A 23,852-nucleotide genomic window follows, 5' to 3' on the forward strand; every position below is an offset into this window, starting at 1 on the left:
CTAGATATTTGTAAAGGCAGTTTTAAAATGGACTTCTAAAAGTTCGTTGATTTTTCCATCTTTTTAAAACAGTTCATATTTCAACACTTCCAAATATGATATCTGCTCTTTGCAACTGAACATCTCTGGAACAGATTTCAGATTTCTTCATTGTTATTCCTTTCTTCCATATTTCATAATTTTCTGGTCTTTCAAACTAAATCATCCTATATAACCTCTTCCCCCCCTTCCCCCCCCAAGGTTAAGCATTGTGGCTTTGTAGTTTTATGATACAAATAATGGAAGAATATTTTGCTCTGCAATTGCTTGCTTCACCTCAGATTATTATTGCTTACTTCTGTACTGCATTATACCTTTGAAAGTACACACAGATCATATGACTCTAGATGCCTAATCCACAGAACTATACTCGAAAGAGAAAGAAAAAAAATAAAAGTCTGGAAAAATAAAACAAGAAACTGACAAAATGCTGAGTAAAATTTTACTATGATTTCTTTGACTGAGAAGTTCTGTCTTTGCCACAATTATTGAGTTACTACACTTAAAAGTCTTGTGCAGAGTTACACTGCTACTGCCTGGTAGTTAAAGAAAGGTTCAATTTAAAAAATAAATTCAGAAATAAAACATTTTTCATGGTCCTAAGCTCAGAAGAAATACTAGGGGGAACTTCAACAATATTTAGTTGCTTACATCTATGCATCTGTGTCATATATGTATGCAAATATATACGAATGCACAATTGAAAAGGCATATTAGAACAAGATTTCTGAATTTTCATCAACCCTGAGAATTAGACTAACAGACGTATTTCTCAAAAACATTTGGAAGCTTAGTATAACCATGAAGGTAAACCATGAAGGTATAAGCATAGTGTTTAGCTTCATGTGAATCAACTTATGTGCATACTTCTGTTCTATTAGGAGAGAGAATTCAAAGCGTGGTCTTACAGTTTCTGGTTAGATGCAGGATTTCATCTACATGAAACAACAGAATATTGGGGTCTTATTTATTTAGCATTTTTTCATTATAATGCATGGTTTTCATCTTATTGTTGTAAGATTGTTTTAAATAACAACAGTCTAGTAATAGTGGATGTATTACTGATTTCTTTGATGATAAAAAAACCAACCTTGGTCACAGTCTTCTTCATCACTGCCATCCACACAGTCATGGATTCCATCACAAAGCCATCTGACAGGAATACAGTAAGCCTTATTTTTGCATCGAAATTGATCTTCTTTACATTCTGTTACACAATCCATCTGTGTAAATACAGATGTGAACTGATTATTAATGAATAAAAATGACAACATACTTAATGACAAACTTAACAAAATTTACTGACGCTTTTTCATTGCCCTATGTATTTAATAAAATACAGTTGTCCCTGACAATGGAATATGTAATTTAAATAGTTACTGAAGTCCAAGTGAAATCGTAACCACACTATACATGTTCTGATAGTGCTTCTGTTGCTCAGCATTAGCAATGGAATTCGTGGCTATATTTATATGTCTAAAGTGAATTGTCCTGAAAGAAACAACCCTGGACATGAAGCCAGTTAGTACAAACTGTCTCATATCCACATCGATCTGGACTAGAAACCTACAGAATAGATTGTCTTCACCTGCACTGGGTAGCATTTAGCTCATGCAAACTTCTGGCTCTAAATGGCACCTTTATGGCTCTGAGAAAAAACAACTATTTTTGGTCTTTTTTTCTTAAAGTTGTTCAAGAAGGTATTAGCGTTTTAAAAAAGATATCAACAGTGTAATATCTAGGAAGAGTATGGCATGAAGGCCCATGGAGAGTGAGGTGAGTCCTAGGATTATTCGATATCTCAAGGACAGAGGGAGGCAAATGTGACACAAAGTCATCCATGTTGTGAGTACAGAACAGTCTCTGAAGCGAACTGCCCCAGAATGACATCCAGGTGTTGATTTAGGGGAAACAAACTGACCTATTTGAAAAGAAGGACACACAGCAAACAAACATAATCCACTGTAAATACAAAGCAACCAAAATCATGGGGCTAACTTATCTGACAATGTTCAATGAATGCAGAAAGAAAAAAAGTGTCTCTATTCAGTTCAAAAACTGTTACAAAATTCATGTCATACACTAGAAAAATAAAATTATCAGTTACCTCATCAGATCCATCAGCACAGTCATACTCCCCATTACATTTCAAAGATGCTGAAATACAGCCTCCACTTGCACAGACATACTCACTTGAAGAGCAGGTTGGAGATGCTGGTTACAAACACATATTTTAGCATTAAGAAAAAGATAACTTATGTATAAGCTGCCTTATGATTCCATGTCTTTATCTGGTTTAACACAGTGTGCAAACATGTATTTATAAGTGACGAACTTTTCCAAACTTACAAGGAAATATTTGACAAAACTGAATTGTCTCATCCTAAGTAAATTATATAATGACAATGAAAGGATATGTGTTTTATCACTGAGAAATTTCTTTTTGTGTTTTCCTTATGCTTGGTAAGGATAGCAACTACATATATACACATATTCATGTAATTAGTATATTATAAAATGCATACTTAAAGTGGGCCTAGGTTTTACGTAAATTATATAAATGCTAATAATTAAACAAACTTAAGTTATATGAAACCGCAATTTTGGCATGTATACATTATTAAAGTTTAAATAAATACATATTAATCAGTTTTTATTTAAAATACAAGTAGACATTTTTGTTGCATTGGAAATCAGGAGAGTTGTGTCATAAAATTCCATTAGCTTCATTAATGCAGATGAAGCTTACAAAAATATAATGCAAATATAAACAACTGAATTTTCCAAGACAATAATAATGAAATAAAACAACAAATTTGCTAGAGAAAACCTTCGTGTAAGGACTAGTAAATAATGAATGAACACCATAAAACAAAAAACCTCCAGATACCCTAGTAACATGCCAAGAGATGCTGGTATTCTCAGAGCAAAATTTTGTAACCTGAATTATATTTCACTAAAATTAAATAGCATTCCTCTCAACAAGTTTCATATTGCGTGGCTGTATATAATTTTTTTTAAAAACATGAGTAGGAAGACAGAATAATACAAATTCAAAAGAATGAACTATATCAGACTTATTTGCACTTCTCCCTACTCGCAATGCACAAGTAGTCAAGTTGTTGACTTATTTTCTCCTTGTTTCATTCTGATTTATTCCTTGTTTCATTCAGTTTTATTTGTCAGCATTATATAAAACAATACCTGGTTCACAATTTTTCTCATCATCCCCAAGTTTGCAGTCTTCATGACCATCACATTTCCATTTTGCTGATATGCACTGACCGTTGGAACACTGGAACTGATCCCTTGAACAGCCTGTTTCACAATACCTCTGTTACAATAAAAACAATGTGTATACAAAATCAAGAGTTTAATATAAACATAGGTAAATATACAGCTAATCAGAGAAATTAATGGCCATAACCCTTCACATTATTAAATATAGCAATGCCTTATAAAATAAAATATCTTTGTAAGTATGATCCATGAAAGGTGGGAAGCATCTGAGGTCCAATACTAGCAGGAAAGGAAAGGGGACAAAAGGAAAGAACAGGGAAGCTGCAAAGCAAATATCCATGAAGCTTCTGCTACATAAGCAACAGTCTACGTTTTTTCAACAAAAAACATAAACCAAACAAACCAACTGCTGGTATTGAAAGCAATAGCTCCCCAGCTAGGACAGAAAATGTATGGAGGATGGGAAGAGGTTCAGATCATTGATGGGGCCAAAAAGATGTAGATACACTACAGATAAATATGACTTGCTTCTCCTTTTAGAACTAATTAAATAGGTTCAATTTAGTAAATACATATGTATTTATCGACTCATGTCTACAATTTCCATTACTGCTTATTAAAACAGTCATATGTGGGAAAACCATGGTCAAACAACATAAAACTACCAATTTTCTCAAATGTTTCTCCTGGAAGAAACCTACCTCATCTGAGCCATCTGCACAGTCATAGTCTCCATCACACCAGAATCTTGCTGAAACACAGTCTCCATTTGCACAAAGAAAGTCTTTCAAAGTGCACGTTTGAGGCTCTGAATAAAGAAAAGTAACAACCGAAAGTAGTAAATCTCTGTTTATTAGCATTTAGATAAAAATATTTCATATAAAAAAATCCCCAAACAACTAATCGATGAATTACTGTAACAAAGTCAAAAAACCACCAACTCTGAAACTCTCAGGATTTTTTTTATCTATAGGATTTTGTATTGTTAAAATTTAAATTTAAATTTAAAAAATTTAATTTCATTTACATATAAGATATTAATGAAAATACTGTCATTTCAGTTGTCAAATTTCTTTAGAAAATAATGTGATGATGAATATATAAACATTATTTATTTTAATGCATGCATGTTATCACAGGTTCAGTGAGAGATACCACAGGCTAGAAATTTGTTTTGCACTCATTGCTATCCGATCTGATTAGAACTAAACAGATCTTTCACTTTCAATCGCTCAATAGTGTACCTTTTATCACATACCTTTTAGCAAATATGTGTGTCAAGAATTAGCTTCCCCTGTGCTAAGCATTCAGGGGAACAGTCTTGAGATGGTAAATGGAATACCTAAGAAGGAAGGTTCGGAGTTTCAAGTAAAATAATTCCGTTTTCAAGCAATTAAATATGGGACGAAACATGACAATTATCTACTGACTGAAATGCTGACAAAACTGTTAAAGTGTTTTAACAGAAAGAGAATACAATGAGGTGAAAAAGTTAATGGACAGCATACTTTCATAAAAAATACACTATTGTCAGAACGTTAGAAAACAGAAAAGAAGTAAAAGTAAGAACAAGGATGGAGTTTTTAAGTAATGTCAGAGAAAACAGAAAGGAGATGTTAGATAAAAAGAATCGTAGGAGCTTACAGATGGACAGGAGACAATAAAAGTTGGAAGGTAAATGGGATATTTTTTGATAAATTGATATGTTCTTCTATTCCCTAGGAAGAAACAAAACACAGGTAGGTCTGAAGCCACTATAAAAGGCGGACACAATAAAAGGGAAGAGCAGACAAAATTAATTCAAGGTACAGGCAAAGCAAACAGAAGTAGGCCGCAGGGAACGATGGAGTAATCGTGCGAAAGTGAGATTTGTTGCTTCAGCCTATTTACTTCACTGTCTGCATAGCTCTGCATTTTTGCTTTTACTGCCATGAAAACACTGGACAAGGGATCAGAGTGGAAGATTCTCCCAACAGAATACCATGCACTTTCCTCCTGAAAATGAGGACAAACAGCTGGTAAAGGGCTGAAGGGCATGTCCTATGAAGGGAGACTGAAAACACCTGGGTCATCTAGCATGGAGGAAAGAAGGCTCAGAGGCGACCTCATGCTCTCTACAACTTCCTGAGGAGGGGAAGTGGAGAGGGAGGTGCAGATCTCTTCTCCTTGATAACCGATGAAATGTGCCAGGGAAGGTTCAGACTGCATATTAGGAAAAAAATTCTTTACTGTGAGGGAGGTCAAAAACTAGCACAGACTTCCTAGTGAGGTGGTTGATGCCCCAGGCCTATCAGTGTTCAAGAGACATTTGGACAATGCCCTCAATAATATGTTTCAACTTTCAGTCGTCAGGCAGTTGGACGAGATGATCTCTGAAGATCCCTTGAAACTGAACTAATCTGTTCTAAAAGACACTGGAAAAAAAATGAAGTCCCTCTGGACTGTGAGCCATTAGATTAAACAAAGGTACAGAAGAGATAATTGAGCAAAATTTAATTGAGCCTCTATATGGAGCCTCTTGACTGCCACAGTTTTGGGAGCGTAGGACTGAAAAAGCAACCAAGGTTTATTTGTGAGAATATTTCCATTGGAGGAAACACTGCATTATGTAAATAATATAAAATCAAGAAAAAAGATTGATTGGTAGGATCTTTTCAACAGAGAGCTGGGAAGAGTTCAGGCAATTGGCAAACAACAACAACTAAATCAGTGGAGGAAGGGGGAAAAAGAGAAAGGAGGAGAAGATGAGAGCAGCAATAGATTGAGTAATGTTAAAGGGTCTTTAAATAGCAATGGAAAGTAGCAACATGCCTGTTTTTGAGAAACATAACAGAGTGATCAGGGAAAAGCTAAAACAAAACAAAACAAACAACACTCCCATCCCACACCCAAAATTAGAAACTTCCAATTTAGAATTTGGCAAATACCAACAGCATGACAACATATTAGACATGAGTCGCACAGATCTATGGTAAAGTCAAACTAAGATTTTTTTTTTTTTTAATAGAAGTCTCCAATTTTATAAATCAAAGACTGTCTCAAGAAAGGAGTATTTTTGATGAATGTTTCAGCTTCTTCATTTGTTTTCCCCTCACTTCATAATTAAAAGCCAAAATTACCCTCTTTGAAAGTTTTTAAAGAGGAATTTCATTTTTCAGGTAGGCACAACTTTTCATTTTGAAGCTGTAGGAAAATAGGAATAGAAGCAGATCTACACCAATTTCATCAGTTCTCCAGCAATGTTATTTTTAAGCAAATCAAAGGTTAGCTTTTATATGGATTCTTAGATTATATACATAATACTAATTTTCTCAAAGCAAAAGTTCATTGTATAAATGTTAGCAAATCACTGACATTTGATCCTTTTTACTGTTAACAGGCCAGGAAGAGGAAGTTCAAGATATGATAAATTATGTAAAGGAAATACTTTGTGGAAAAACAATTCATATGCAAATAAGCATTTCTCATGTTTCTATACTTATTTGCAAAATATAAGGAAATACTTTTTCTATACTGCTAATGAATTATTTATAAACAGAGATTTGATTCTGCAAAAATGTACACAATGAGCTAACTTCTCATTTCTCTGTTTGCAAGAAATATTTCTTCTGCTGTTGGAATACATCTCTGTGATTTACATATGAACACAGAAGAGCACTTTCCCATCAGTGCTGTGGCTGTTAGTGAAAGGAATAAATATTAATAGATCTCTGTATAACCAATAAAGGACAGCATCTTTCAGCTTCTGCTTTATAAAAGCACTGAAACTCCTTCCTGAGAAGAGCATTTTTGAATTATTAGAAAGAATCTTATTTGAAACACAGAACATAAGATGATCTCCTTTCACATTTTAAAGTTGGAAAATTATCTGTAGAGCCAACAGACACTTTTGTTATCAGTTTAAATGATAACAATAATGGGACCTCATAAGAAAGATTTAAAATCATTTCATATTTGGGGTTCAATTTCTTATTTAATAAGCATGGATATTGCACTATCATGAACTGACAGAATTTTATTAGGAGACCGAGGTACTTGCATACAACTCAGAGGGAAGAACAATTTTTTTTTTTTTTCCTTAAAATAAGATATGAGGTTCAAACTTATACTGTACTTTTTACCTGTATTAGTGCAGGCCAAACATGTTTGCTCCTTATGAGAATTCTGTATTTTGCAACAGCTGTTGCAAAGTCAACTTTTAGAGAAACTAATTTGTATAAAAGGAAGGGTGCAACTTGTATGTAGAAAAACAGCAGCAACATAAACATGGGATGGGAGCTCTTCAAACAGAATGAGTTAGGAGTGTATATTGACCTCTTGATTCATTCAGGCATTTGGCAGCCCATCATACGGACTTAGAGGAATTAGAGGGACATACTTAGGCCATACTTTCTTTCAAGGCATTAAAGATTCTGCAGATACAGAATGGAGCCGTTCTGTAAAATGCAAAGCAAGAATGAACGTAAAGCAAAATTATATTACCTAGAGAGGCCTTCAAAGAAGTCATCCATGTCTCAGTTCTTTTGCAAATGTTTGCTTAGCAATCAACAGAGATTTTGTATTCTTGGGTAGACTATCGTCAATAATAAACAGCTTTAGCCTATTACACAGGTAAACTGTGTATACACAGACTGTGTGTATAAATTGTGTATACACAGGTAAATTATCTCAGGTAAATTGTGCAAAATATGCTGTTCTATGGACTCTCTCTGTGGAGAGTGTAATTAAGATAAAAACCAAGGAAGAGTCATACATGTAAAAAAACAGGGGCCAAGTTAAAAATTATGGGTGATGATTACTTATTCAATGGATTGTTTCGTTGTAAAAGTTAATTACTTTACAAAAGAATGGTAAAGATGGGAAAAAGAAAAAAAAAATGTATCCAGGGGCTCAAGAGATTTGAAAGAGATCTACTGAGTTTTACTAGGTATACAAAGCACACACGGATAAGGAAAATCAATGAGCTAAAAATATAAGTTGAAAGAATACTCAGAAGACATTTCTGGCTTGTCATTGTTTACTCTGTCCTAGCCACTGACCACTACTGGGAACAAGCCAGCAAGATAGATCCCTGGTCTGAAGCAGCATGTTTATATATTCTGCCAGAGCACTGGCTCTGGCAGAATAGTGATGATGCAGTAAGTGATATTTGTAGTAGCTATTCTCTGTACTGAAAGAACTAACTTTACAGATAACTACATGATACAAATATATGCCTCGAAGTCTCATTTTGTGAATGGAGGTCTGTGCCTCACTGTAAGAAAAGGATGTAGCTGGGGTTACTGTATTCATCGGATATACTACCAGATAATTATGTGGGAGTGAAACCTTTCAGTAAGCCAAGCCAGAGTACCAAGTGTGATGCATCCACATAACATTAGTGGAAACAGTATTAACATGACAAAATGAAAGAGGAGGTAAAATCAAAACCATCCTTCCTTATAAGTCTCCACTGTTATACAGCTAAAAGCAGTAGCATAGACCATCCTGCAGAATGAATGCCTGTAAGCACAAAATAGTTAATCATTTTTTTCTTCATGTATTTAATGTGATTTTCAACACAGATTCTAATTTTTTATTTTGCTATTTTTTCAGCATCATGTTTAATCAAAACAAAGGCAACACTTGTTCTTTGTTAATCTAGGCATAGGACTGGTAGATGTACATAAAAGAAGAAATCTTTAGTACACATCATTTTATTGAAGTAAAGCCTTTACTTGCCTTTAGCTACCACTGAAACCTACCTGCTTTTAGAAAACTGACACTAGGCATGGTCATATTTGCACCAAGTCAGCTGAACCTTAAGCAGTGTAAAGAATACAGAAAATTTATAGCACTGTCCACTCAAGATCTACTCACAATGACATTAGGAGACATTCTAGCTTAGTTTCTTTCAATATGTTAATTTAAATGTTTTCACTCAGACATTAAATAATTGCTAGTTCTCATTGCATTTAGGATACAAACTTATCCATGGACAAAATTAACTAATTTGTTTTCTTGACAACTTGTAAGCGCAACAAAACAGCACTGAGAGGATTATCCAGCAACCGTAATATTTCCACACTGATTGAATGCATGTCCTTCTACAGCATTATTACATTTGCTTTGCTTCAGTGTTTACAGTACTTTATATTTTCTTTAATTACATTCAATAAAACATTGCTGGTGCCTTCTTTTGAGCAGGAATAAGACTCATTACTACAGATTTTCCCATTTTTTTTAAGTTCCCTGAAAGAGAAAATATTTTTGCCTAATTTCTTTAAAAATAACCCAAAAAACTCTAACAGCAAAGTCCCCTTCCAAAAAGATAATAATTAACTGAAAAGAGTTAAAAATACATTCTGTTTTGTTTAGTGCTAGCAATCTGTGCCTTTACCCTCCTTAACAATTCTTACTTATTTGAGAGGGTCAACATGACAGCAGGCAGCCTTCATTAGGATTAATATTTTAAAAAGGTTTTCCAGTTTTGAGCATATTCACTGGAAAATTCAACGGCTACTTAAAAACATTTATGGCAAGTTTGGTAGTACTGTCAGTTACACTGTCTTCAATGTAACCACTGCTTCTTGTGTGTCCTTGTCTAGGTTCCCGTTAACATGGCTGTCCTCTCTCTTCCTTGAACTACTCCTGTCAAACTGCTTCTGATATGAAGTTGTGGGAATGGGTGTGACATCCTTCACTAGCTTTTTGTCAGTTTTTTGAAGGAGCACAACACTTTTGCATTCATCTATATAAAATGATGTGTTAAGAAGTTCATTAGATAAGAACTACAAAGAAGTAAACAAATAAGCCTGGGAGGATAGTTCACACTGTACATTGTAAGACAAATACAGGTAAAGAACAAAAAAGTCTGGAGATGCTATGCCAGAAACACAGTCTTAACAGACACATCTCTTTGCATTATAGCACTAATAATTTTTCACCCCAGTGTGTGATATTTTCTAACTCGCTCTTTTTTGCTGCTGATAACTTCAGGTTACTATTGTATGTGAAAGTAAATAATCTAGATAAATGTACATACTTGAGCTGAATTTCTAAAATTCAATGAATTCATTCTGTATTCTTGAGAAACAGCTCATTTTCTGATATAGCTGCCTGAAAAGGCCTTTGTAAAGTCATGTATGCTATGAACAACTTATCATAATGTGCCACGCAATACATTTTGTCAAATTCTTTTGAAGCTCTAATATATATTTGTTTCATTGAACTTTATTCTATAAGTGGCCAGACAGCCCATAAAGAATTTTCTACATCTATTTTGAACAACTGAACAATATTATGAATTTTCCCAATGCTTCTGAGATTTTGAATTTTACAACTGTGCCAGCCTACTGTATTTAATTTAGACAGCAGAATAAGGGACTTAGGAAGAAAACAGTTAGGAGAAAAGGATGCATTTGACAAGCAAAAGAAAACAAAAAGTACCGAAAAGCAAACACAAACTACAATTATTCACTACACAAAGATCTGTTTAACGCTTATATATTGTAAGGTTTGTTCTGAGAATTTAAACAATTTTAGTTTGATGCACAGGTTGCATCCAGGTACTCTCAACTCACTAATTCTATCCACTACAATTAACTACAGATTTCCTTATCTGAAAGTCTGGAGAACAGCCAAGAATGGAGTATATAACTTAGGTATTGGTGTGAACACAAAGATGGCAAGCTTAATAAATAAATAAATAAATAAAAAAGAAATTGCTGAATAATTTCTCCTACATTATTTGAACACTTGTTTTTATAACCTTATTCTATGACAACCTAAACTTTACAGAAGAGAATTATCAGTTCTGGACAATAAATAAATACCACTTCACACATGACAAAATTTCAAATAAGATGCTTGATACTTGTTTTGCAAACAGTAGTAATGTTTAGTGGAGGTGGGCTTTTTTTGTTGTTGTTTTCTGTTTTTAATTTTCAACTTTTAAAAAGATTATCCGGTCACGTAGATTAACACTGCTATACCAAATCCATGTCTTTCTTTGATTTTTACATGAGCATAATAGAAAATAATTTCTTGCTATTTATAATAGAAATAGAAAAAATCTCACCATCACTAATACTCAATTCCGAAATAAAATCTCCAGTGAAGCTAAGGAAGCTTTTGTGTGTTGTCAACAACACCTGCTTCCCTGCCCCACCTCCTGTCCAGGTTTAACAATAAATGGCTCTGAGTGATTACTGAGACAGATGACATTTTCCTCTTTACATGAAGCATTTGCATTTGAGAACTATGACACCATTGCTTTCAGTAACTCCTTTTTTTTTTTTTTTTTTCTGCAAATAGATAGTGATAAAAAGGCATGTAAATCCACTTAAACTTTCAAGCTAAATAAGCTAGTCTTCAGACATCCTCTACCTCTGGACAGCATATCTTGAAAGGGAGAAAGGAGCAGACAGCATTTGCCCACCATGAGAATGCCTAGTTTATTAAACACTCTAGCTTTGAGGTTATTACCTCAAAGACGCTAAATACACATTCAGGATATACAACCAGAAATATGCATTCAAGATTGTCTGAACAAAAATATATTAATTTCTTGGATTTCTAAAAACAAAAGAAAAAAAATGGACAGAAATTGTTTGCCAAATGAAGAGAGGACACTTCAGAACTACTGCTGGAATTTCCCTCTTGAAATATTTTATAAAGACAATGATTGCAAGATGAAAGAAACCATTATGAATTTGTCATTGCCTCCTGAGAGCCAGATCTAAAATAACACACTGGAAGTGGTATTACAGAGATTTATTAGGCATTGAAGTTCCTAATGGGTGGGAGAGAACTAGATTAACCAAGCTACTTTCAGTAACAAGGTCGACTTTTTAATCTAGTTAAGTATAATAGAAATGGGTTACCAAAGGCACAAAACATGGCAAATCATCTAAGCAATATACAGAAGGTGATGGAAAGATAGTGTTTGATCAAAAACGTGTTTAACAAGTTGTTAACAGTATTATTATTGTAATTATTAAACAGTAATTGTTTCTTGTTAAACAGTATTTCTCACTATGTTTTACGTTTCTTACCTAGAGATAATAGACATGAAACGTAAGAGTAACTCTGACAAAGGTAAGCTAATTCTGATACTATTGATTGTGAATTCATCAGGTTATTGAGAAGTCACAAGTCAGACCTTTTTATTTATTTATTTATTTATTTATTTTTGTAGCTCTCATAGAGAATTACAGATCTTTAAGAATTAATAAAATCGGAAAATTTCAGCAAGGGACATTTTTGATTCTGGTTGACTGATTTTCAATGGATCAGGTGGCATTGTAAGAAAGCACATATGTGCAATTTATCCGAATTTTAAAAAATCCCCATACATGTTATACTGACTGTATTCATTGTAACATGCACTTAGGTAAAAGTTACTTACTACAGTTCTCTTCATCAGAATTATCACCACAATCATTTTGGCTGTCACATCTCCAATGATCTGGAATACAGTTGTTGTTTTTGCACTGGAATTCATGAGGCCCGCAAGTTTTTTTATCTGTAATTAGGATTAATATCATTTACATCACTGCAGAGTCAAAAGTGGAAAGATTGCTACTGAACACTGACACGACAATATTACCAAAAACCTTTCAGAATGAGCAACCTAAATACTTAAAAAGTTATCTTCAGAACTAATTTATTTCTCATACTGCATTCTTTAAGATTTTATTTATTCACTCATACCAAAAGAGATATACTTATAAATTTGGTTATAAAATTAAAATAAATACTGTAAAAACCTCTCATTTAAAGTGAGACGTGAAATTTAGAAGCGATGCACAGATTAGCTCGGAGAGGTTAACAATTGAATCTCAAAAAATACACTGACTTTTTTCTTGAATCTTACTGTAAGATTGCTCTACAAAAGATCAGATCACAGTAAGCTACAATATATATATATTTAAATGTACATAATATATATTTCTCTACAGCTATGTTTACATGCAATTATTTAAGACTAATCATACCTAACAGAAAACTTTGCATTTTGCTTTATATTTTTATCTTTTGTCATCTTGGACTGAAAGTTTGCTTATACAGAGGAAAAAAAGCACATAATGCTAAATTGAAATTAATTTTCTTCATGCAGTAAATTCTCAATGAGATTTCCTGTTTACAGAATAGTATCATAGCCAAAGCCTTTCGGGGATGCATGAACATTCTGAACTACTCCAGCAGGAAGGAGCTGTCTCTGTGTTTTATTTTTTTATTTCACTGTGATGATATTTCAGCAGAAATTTCTTAATTTCCATTCAGCTATTTCATAACATCTCAGATCAGACTTCATGTTCCTATTATGACAACTTGATAAGTTCTAATAACTGTCAGAATGAAAGAGAACTGAAACATTCACTTAAGTCAACCTGCTTTTTCTGCCTCTGAAATAGAAAGGATGATGTCCCAAATTAGAGGTATTACATTTGATGCCATGGCCCAAACTGCTGCTTGTTGTAGTTTGCTTTAGGTGTGGTTCTGGAACTAGAGATATACAGCAAAAAAAATTTTGAATATCAAAAAGGTGGAGGCAAACAGCGACATAGCTCCTCACACTCACAAATTTGTTAATTAAAATACTGCCTTTTGCATTTGTTCCCCGTTCTCTGCCAACATCAAGATTATAAACAGTTTTCTCAAAAAATACTTTTTCTTATGATGTTTCTCAAGACGACAAAAGTAATTCATAGATAGTCAATGATAGTTCAGTCACGACATTTCAAGTACTTACATTGGCAAACAGTTTTAACTTTGACAAACAATCTTAACACTTTTAACATTATACAACACAAACATAAGAAAAATAAAAAACAGAACTCTTGCATTTCCACCTGTAGCTTTGTAAAAGGTGGTTTCAAATCAGAAACCCATCCTACACATTAAAGTACTTCTAGTAAACTCTATAGTCCCACATCACCTATCTGCCCACAAAATGAGTCCTAAAGAATAGTCACAGATCATATATTATTTATTCTTCCATATTGGACAGACACACCAAGATCTAATCAGTAATACACAGAATGCAGAGATAACATCCTTTCCTTCGGCCACTTGCTAGGTTGAAGACAACATGTAAGATATCTTTTCTTATTCTTTATAAAGAGTTACCTCATTCTCAAGGACGCTAAATCCTTTTTCTAGGATTGCCTCTTTACACTTTTGGAGAAAGGCTGGATTTTTTTTTTTTTTAATTTTTTAAATATCTATGTGTGTATTCTAAATGTATGATTATTAGTTGAATATTAGTCTTTCTTCTTCCTACTCTAATTTACCTAAAACAAACACATATTTAACTCTTTCTTTTAAAAAATACTTTTTATATCTGCAAGGCTTTCTTCACTTGAGAAATCTGAAAGCTTTTTATTCCTTTGGGTTGACTCTGATCTCTTATAGCAGCTTACAGTTGACATGTCTTATGGACCAGATTTGCTTGTCTTTTATTTCCTTCTTCACATTAATGAGAGCTCAGGAAAACCCTAGGACAATAGAACAAAGATATAACAAAGAGAAATATTTGGGAAAGTTGTGTAACAAATATATGATCTTTCAGACAGAGCAATTTATTCAGCTCAAAAGAAATAGTGCAAGAGATTAATTTTTGAATTGTGGAACCCTGAAAGGCACACACATATTTGTCATTGTTGTCTTCAACACTAAACTGCTTTGCATTTTTCTTAAAATGAGGCTGCCCGAAAATGTGGAAGTTCAGATAGGAATGGTACAAAGAAAAAGAAGTAAGTTACGGTAACTCAATTTTTGTATTACTCTCTTTATTATTGACATAGATTAATCTATTTACTGTAAAGGCCCCTTTTCTTATATTGTGTGACTGCCTGAGGTAGCTGCTGGTTGGCTGGAGTCCATCTTCTGTACTTGTCTAATGATACTGTATTTTAGAAGTACTTCTAAATGAGCATGAAGAAAATGGGATAAAGACTTAAATTGAAAACAAAACCCAGATGATTATACATACAGGCTAAAAGCACATTGATACCAATACCAATGAAGTAAAAACCAAAATTTTGCCACTAACTGCATTACACTGCAGTTTGGGGGATTCACCATCATCAGGAAAAACAAACAAATAAAACAAAAACAAACAAAAAAACACTTTTACTCTTTAGGCTAAAAATTAATATTTAAATAAACGAGGAAGCAGAAAACAGTCATACTAACATTGACACATTATGTGAATAGAAACCTTAAATACACGTAACTTTTAAAGCAGATTATAATCACTTTCCAACACTGAACACAGCTTTCTTCATATGCTAACCCCAAAAGGGCCTTTTGCGATGTAAAGGACTAAAGATGTGAGTAAGGATTACCATAATTTAATGGCTTGTTTTAACTGTCTGGACAGCAGGCATGAATTAACTCTACCTATTGTTCTTTGAAAAACACCACATGCTCATTAATAAGCATGCACTTCCTAACTGCTTTAAATTGTCTGAGTTGAAAATGAACCATAGAAGACTAAATACATTCAGAACAATTCTAACAAATTCACTCAATATAGTATTTCCAATAACATATGGTAGTAAACATTTACTAAGCAATATATACGTGACTATGGGACACTTAAGCAAAGAAGAAATTACCCTTTATGCAAGTTTTGCATTGCAAGCATTTTAAAAATGAACTATAAATGATAACAAGTTAGTATTAGCACCAACATATGCATATCTTTATTACACTCAACTTGTAGCTTCATAATTTAATTTTCCCATAGTTTGTTCATAAAAATAGCCGTCTTTAAATACATTAAAAAACAAACAAACAAAAACACAGACGACCAAATCTTGTTCTAGCTAGTGATATAACAAGATCATTTAAACATATTTCAAATCCTAAAAATAAAGAAAACTTTAAAATGTGATTAAAGCCATCTTGTTCTTGCATATGTTTACTTATTAGATGAGTGTGCATAACAATCACGACTGGCATAGAGATTGTGAGTAGGGATAAATTTTTTCCTTCTGATCCAACACAAAAAGTAATGGCATTATATTCAGCTAGCAAATTTAAAATAAAAAGGGAGGGGTTTTTGCACAGAGGTTCTTTCTATTGCTCTTTCTATTGGCTTTTGCCAATGATGAATCACAAGTGTCTTAATTTTTTTCCTGTTCAATATTAGTTTTTTTTTTCCCCTTAATTTTCCTTATTTTTTTCCCCGCTCTGCTTTCAAATTTTGTGCTTTGCATATATTATTATATGAACCTTTTTAAAATTCTTTGTTCCATTTCAGTTGGGCTTGAATGGGTTACTCAGAAACATGAATCAACACTTTGGCAGCTGGGAATGCCCTTTATGAGTACAGCTCTTGCACTGACATCTTTCCTTCATCTTGCCTGTAGATGATCTGCCTTCTCAAACTACCATATTTAAGTACACAAACTTTATAAGTATCAGATGTTCTTGGAGAAGTCCTATGGGGTTGCTGAGTTTGTGGGATTGTGTGATAGGACATGTCTCACTGAAGCATACAGACAGAAGCAAAAGTTGGTCATGTCAAACTGCAATCTGCTCTGGATCCTTTTGTCCAGTCAGTCTTAACACCTAATTCTCCATTGAAGATACCTCTGTTGACAAACATTTAAGTCAACTTCGTACTGGTCTTTATTCTGAGTTACATTTCCCAGTATATCTCACAACACTGACTCTTGTTGCATGGAATAAAGTAATTCATTTATTACAAGATCTTTTTGCTACATTGAGTGTCTTTCTTACTCCAAAATAAAAAGGTGATGCAGAAATTATACTGAATAATCTACTGAAATTATACAGTAGATTATAGCAAATTATGACATTTTTCACTGTTTATTAATCATAAAAACAATAAAGTATGCAGAATAAATTGATGAAAACTGGATAATTCTTTAAGAAAAATCATGAAAGTTATTATATTCTAGATGAGATACTACTACTTTATTGGCTGGAGCTATAAATTAGTATAATATAAAGTGCATAGTTTACTTATCCAACAAGAATTGTAAGAGCCAGACAAAGCTATCATACCAGATAGGTACTACCATACATTGGAAGAGGACATGTTAAATGAAATCCTTATATACTTTTGCTACTTTTTTCAACAATGTCAAGCTACAGTCATATTCAAAACAGTAATATATTCTAAACCTGTGTCATGCTTACCACAGTTAGCTTCATCTGATCCATCAGCACAATCAGGGTCTTCATCACATACCCACAGTTTAGAAATGCAATGTTTAGTTGTTTTACATTGGAAGTGGTCTGGAGAACAACTGTTTTCAGCTTTAAAAAAAAAAAAAGGATTTAAAATTAAAACAAGAAGTTTCTGCTTATATTCCAAACACGTTTTGTACGTAAGGTTTAAAAAAGAAAAAAAAAAGTAACTTCCATAAGAAAACAGTATTCAGGTTTATATTGTTTATAAATTCATCATCTTTTTAATATTATTTTACACACAACAGCAAGATCTGAGCAAGAATTTAGAATACAAAAACATCCTCACAATAAAAACACCCTGAGTGCACTCATGGATTCCTTCTTCTATCCAAGCAGTGAGAACACTGCAACAATCAAGAGCCTTTTCACAGGGATTCCTCCTCTAGTTATTTATCATGAAAAGTTACTTGCTTTGCTGATTTGTTTCCTACAACATTCAGCTCCACAGACTAAGAGGAAAGTTAAGTTCCTGCCTTAAACCAAGAATCTGCTTTCAAGCCAGCATGGGTGGAATGCTACTTAGAGTGGAATGCTACTTTAAATTCATGTAGTGAAACATGATTCTACCTCAACTAAACTACCTCACAAAAACTTATGCCAGATCTTACTATTTCTTAAATTCATAACAGAGTATAAAGGCAAGATGAAGGACATATACCTGGACTGGACTGTGAACCAGTTATTTGAGACCAGATGCATAAAGATTTCTTTAGAGATAAGTATATGTACAAGAACCTTTAAATTGTCCTAAATTGAACTGAACACAGGTGAAAAACAGCATGACCTATTCTCTGATAACATTTTCCAACATGAATACTTGTCCCACTTTTACCTAGTGAACTCCACAAAATTTTAACAAACTTTCCTATCCATGTTGAAAAGCAACTTGCTACTTGGCACCGATGTAATACCACTGATACTGATATAACAAGGAGACATGCTTGTTTCTTTCTTGGGTTTGGCAAAATGAAAAAAAATGTGTTTGTTAAAAGATGGTGTATTATTTCTTTCAGCGTCATTTCCATGCATCAATTTACAGTGCTGCATTTAAAAAACATGTAGACTTGGATATGCTGCTAACTCTACTTACAAAAAGTAATACTTCTCAGCTAGGATACCCCATCAAGAAATTTCAGTGTCTACCTTCCTCCATTTTACATGTGGAAAGCCTTAAGTATATAATATGACTTGTTCAAGGTCACTTAAGTATAAAACCAAGCAGTGGCCAAGCTGAGAAAAGGTCTTTGTTTTATGAATGTTAGTCTGGTGAAATCAGAACAAGATAGATAATATCAACTATTACCTGTCTTGTGACAGGAACCCTAACCACCTTGAACTTTGAGGCAGACTTAACCCTCCCACTTTGGGTAGTCTCTCCTAAGGCACTTGAAGAGTTTTCAGAAGCCATAAACTAGATTTTATTAGAATATAAACTAGCACACTTAGTTTTCTTAAAAGAGAAGCTCATAATGTTTAGGTAAGACAATAGTGTTTTGTTTTTTTTTAATTATTATTTTTAAGTATATAATGAACCCTTCCAGCCCCCTACCTCATGCCTTTGCAGGTGGGTTGATAGCTGATTTTCAGACAATTCAAAAGCTTGCTTTGTATCACAGCAGACTGTCCTATCCCATCCTAGTGGAAAACATTCCAAGGAATTCACTGATGATCCTGACCCTATTCCTACCACAATCCTTGAGCACTGCCGTGCTGTGGACTCTACTGCTCTGATTTCATTTTGCCGGGTTCACCTCATGGTTTTGGGAACCTTTCATGTAACATGTCCAGATCTTTATAACGAAAAGAGCAATCTCCCTTATCTTCTGGAGGTGCTTACCTGACACCACTTAATCTGTTTTTAAAGAAATGTGACATGCAATAACAATATTGTTAGAGGCTCTGCTGCGCTGATTGTAAGATGCCATTAAACATGATAACTAACAAAGCCTTTGTATCCTTAGCAACCCTTCCCTTGGAGAAGGACGTGTTCTTTCAGAAATGCAACACATGCAAACTTTGAGAAAACTAATTCTGAAAGTAGGAATGAGCACTTTAGATCAGCTGTAGATCTGATTAATGAACTGAGTGAAGGACAGAGATGTATTTGAAGACAACAACATTATTTTAATTGCAGAATGATCAAAGATACTACCTATTCAATACATTTCCATTTAAAAACTGAAAATATTTTCTCTATTTGTCTCTGAGAAATATGGAGTGAAACTGAATTTACCGAAAGATGTATAAAAAGATGAGTAAATGGAAAGTTGCATAGATAAATTAATGAAGTCCCCGTAGAAAAGGGAATTGAAAAGGTAGAGAACTATATCAATGAAAAGGGATATAGAAGGAGCTATGGATCTACAAAATACCCAGTAAAAGAAGAAGAAAATTATTTTTCCCTTTAAATGTGTTGCCGAAAGCCATGGCAGATGAAAGCCTCAAGAATATGAGTCATTTGTGAGGTGGTTAAGAGTAAAATGGATATTTCAGCCTAAGTCAGAAACCCAATTAAATGCTTGAAATTAATTTATTTACACACCCCTTTTCTTTGCAATGACTTTTAAAAATGAAGGTAATAAATGACATTTTACCTTGTTCTCTTGTATATAAAGCACTGTACATCAAACAATCCAGTGCATTAGCTGCTTTGCATGTTCCTCACATTACTTTGCAGAGGACATTAACATTATTTTACATATTGTATTTCAGCTTCTGGTTTAAAATCAGCTACAGTTGTCAGAACAAAATTTTCTAAACAAAACTTACGGCAGTCTCTTTCATCTTCTTCATCACCACAATCATCCTGTCCATTGCATCTCAGATTTATTGGAATACACTTCTGATTCTTTGTGCACTTAAACTGACCTGACAGACACACATGTGTGTCTGGAATTTGAAAGAATAAAAAATATTAAATTAAAGAGATTAAAAGTTAAAGATTAAAAAAATTTACAGATTAAAAGTTAAAATAAAAATACAAATAACTTTCTTGATAGCACGGCATTTATACCAGTTTAGCATGTTTCTTAAGTCTTTAATACATACAGTCACCTACCGCAGTTCAGTTCATCAGAATTGTCCCCACAATCATTCTCTCCATCACAGATAAAAGCTGGAAGAGCACAAAGTCCAGTTCCACACTGAAAACGTCCTGGCTGACATCTGAATTCAGCTGGAGAAAAAAATGCTTATTAATACTATTGGAAGAATGATAAAGTGTCAATAGCGTTGTTCTTTCTCAAAAGAGCTATCAAAAGTATTTGTGAACATTGAGCCTATACAGTCAAATAGAAATCTAAGTAGATAATAGCAAATAAAATGTACGTGTACTACTGTAAAATTGATTTCAAAGTGTGAGATTTTATATTCACGTAACTGTAGTTATAACTTCCTAATGATATGTTTATCATTACAATGCTCTACAGGTTGATGCTTACTAATAGTTCAACAGAAATTTGCAATTTAGGATATAAACATTTCAGTTCAAGTGTGCATTTAAGAAATTTACTATCTCACTCTAATTCCACCTCCCATGAGTCTACCACTGCTTTTTCTCATAGCCACTGCCATTTGTGTGAATGAGCAATTATGCACTTCTATAGCACTATTTTCTATAAACAGATTATAGCTAAAAATGTTAATCTTACATACGGTGATTATATATGTTAAGGTTTGCTTCAAAGGCCTTTGCAGCAGAAAAAGAGAACTAATAGCATTGTAAAAAAACATGGATTAGAGATTTCAGTACACAAAATTCAATGAGCTGTTACTTATCTGGAAGACTATATAACACAGAGTTTTTTTGTGTTTATAAGCTTGAGGGAAGAATACAAGAATATTTTGTTTTATGTAGATTAATTTAATAGTATTAAAGAAGTTAGTGACGGTGACTGAGAACACAGCATCATTAATAGACATTACTGTTCAGTAATCTAGTACACTAGACAGGTACTTTTCTAACAACTAAGTAAACCAGCAGCCAGCTGCCATCAAAACAACCATCCTTTGGGATGCTGAAAGAATCATCATTATTGACTTCCAGCTGTCTACAATTCAATGGAGGAATACTACAGTAACCTACTATTTGGACTATGGGAGGCTATTGAGAAATATGCTGTATCTTTTGTAGTGTGTCAAAGTTACACAGATGCATGAAAAATGTTCACTGCATAAAATCATTCAGACTGGTGGTGAAATTCATCTCACCAAACTTTCCTTTGACAAAGTTTATAAAACTATAAAATGAAAATGTTTATATAAAACATATCATGAAAAATAAACAGAATCTTAGTTGGAGTCACATCGAAAACGTTGCTGTTTCAGGAAATTGCATTAAATGATACCATGCAGCTAAACCTGTATAATTGCAATAAAACATAATCTAATGAAAATTGTAATATCACATTTCTATTGCAAAAATAGAACAATTAAATTCAGCAAAAATTTAGATGGAATCAAATAAAAAGGAAAAATGTGTTCTTATAATTTTCCAAAGATCTTAAGAGACACTTAGTAATCATGAATTAATGAAAATCTTACACAGCCTGACAGACAAGACTCTGTGCCCTTTCTAAATCTGACAGAGACCAAGGAAAGCAAAACAGTGCTGCAAACAAAAGCTTTCAAAGAAAATCCTCTTCTTAACATTTATAAAGCATTATATTTGGTTTGGACTCTACAGACAAAACTGAGTTCCAAATGTAGAATGCACTTACGGCATTCCTTGGGCTCATCAGAGCCATCCCCACAGTCGTCAACAGTGTCACATTTCCACCAGAATGGAATACATTTGTCAGTTTTGCAACGGAACTGGAGAAAAGGAGAGAAAGAATATGTTGTTTTTTACAGGAACAGCATAAACTATAAGAAATTAGATTCATTTGATTAAATCATTGTTCCACTAATAACTTCTGGTTGTTGATTTTATAAAACCTGATCTAAAAAAAAAAGTGTGTGTTTTTGGAGATGTATTGCACTGAGACTTCAGCTGACAGAAGTCACTGCAGTTTCAATGACATTGCTACACTCATAGTTCCACTGATAAAAAGCAATCACTGCATTTTGCTGCATTCCATGACTTGATCCTTTAAGATCTTATTCAGAACAACCATAAAAACAACATTGTAATTTTGTTTTCACTGAAAAAAAAAACCACAAACAAAATAAAGGGTAGAAATGATTTGATGCAATCTTCGAGGGCTAATCCTAAAATCAGAGTTCATTATGTTAGGGAGAAAAATCTGGATAGACTATCTGCACCTTTCAACAAATGTGTTTCTTACCTGGTATCTCTATGAGCACAGAAGGGAAGGAAACCAGCAAACTTAGATGTGCAAGACATTTAATTTTCTGTGACAGCATATTTTTTTTCATTTCTTCATGTTTTAAAAAATATTAATTACTCAATAAAACTGTGTTTAAGAGGTATATAAAACTTGGTACATTAGTTCAGTTTTAATTTGTCTGCCAAGACTGTTCAGGGTGTCACTGCCATTTATACATTGAGCAACATCATTCCCATACCACACAGAGACATGCTATACAATTGGTTGGATCTAAATTCAGGCATGTAGCAAAAACAAATTGCTCTATTTTATCCTTCGGTGCATGTTGTTGTATACCACTATCAACCTCTACTAGACAAATACATCAGCTCCAGATTTTGTTTCTGTCTAATCCAGTATTTTAAGAGAGTACTTATCTGGATATCCATACTCTAGGAGATTATTTAGGAATGGGTGTAAGGCTGTTGTTCCGTTCTACAAAGGTAAGCATATCAGAGTAGCTCAGCAGAAGGCCTCCTGGTGTAGGAAACCAACAGAAACTCAGACAACTCTCATTCTTTCTACTTTCTGTTTGCTAGCTTGGCCTTTTTACTGCCTCATTGTTTTAAAGTACCAGCCACACTGCTCACCACAAGGCACTTCAAGCCATTAAACTGACAACATAAATTTAATTCCAGGAAATGGGTACTAACTCTTAGATATTTTTACACTGCATGGAAATACTTATGATCCCTTCTAAATCTGGTATCCAATCACTTAGTAAAATTGGGGGTCAGAGCCATGTAGGTGTGTGTGGAATTACCTTAAATGGCCTTCTAGAGTCTGATGTATCTTGTACTGAATAATTTCTTACATCAGATTAGCCATCAAAAGACATTGAATGTCTGCCTGTGTGTAAAACGAGCAAGTGTATCAGCCATCCAGCTGCTTCAGAAATGGCTAACAGTGGATGTGTTTTCATGAGTGATTATATCATCAGAATAACTAGAATTTTACAACAAAATCTGAAAATCTTTACTGAGCAAAGTATGTTTTTGCCACAGACCTCTGCATCTGATGCCATTAGGCTGACAA

The 23,852-nt window shown here is 33.6% G+C and overlaps 1 protein-coding gene across 12 annotated transcripts in view; it reads right to left on the reverse strand.

The window, feature by feature from the left end:
- The window catches only part of LRP1B (LDL receptor related protein 1B), a 553,237-nt gene that overhangs the window by 62,439 nt on the left and 466,946 nt on the right, over positions 1 to 23,852 (reverse strand). For all 12 annotated transcript variants that reach the window (XM_080600673.1, XM_080600668.1, XM_080600675.1 and 9 more), the window contains 9 exons: positions 22,209 to 22,302; positions 20,549 to 20,665; positions 20,260 to 20,379; positions 17,437 to 17,556; positions 12,668 to 12,784; positions 3,981 to 4,087; positions 3,244 to 3,373; positions 2,147 to 2,253; positions 1,130 to 1,262 (listed from right to left, as the gene is read on the reverse strand). In XM_080600673.1, the coding sequence (XP_080456799.1) occupies positions 1,130 to 1,262; positions 2,147 to 2,253; positions 3,244 to 3,373; positions 3,981 to 4,087; positions 12,668 to 12,784; positions 17,437 to 17,556; positions 20,260 to 20,379; positions 20,549 to 20,665; positions 22,209 to 22,302 (1,045 nt within the window). The remainder of the gene's footprint in view (positions 1 to 1,129; positions 1,263 to 2,146; positions 2,254 to 3,243; positions 3,374 to 3,980; positions 4,088 to 12,667; positions 12,785 to 17,436; positions 17,557 to 20,259; positions 20,380 to 20,548; positions 20,666 to 22,208; positions 22,303 to 23,852) is intronic.

Source organism: Anser brachyrhynchus (genome assembly GCF_964034855.1).
Source record: "Anser brachyrhynchus genome assembly, chromosome: 7".
In the NCBI taxonomy this organism is placed as follows: Eukaryota; Metazoa; Chordata; class Aves; order Anseriformes; family Anatidae; genus Anser; species Anser brachyrhynchus.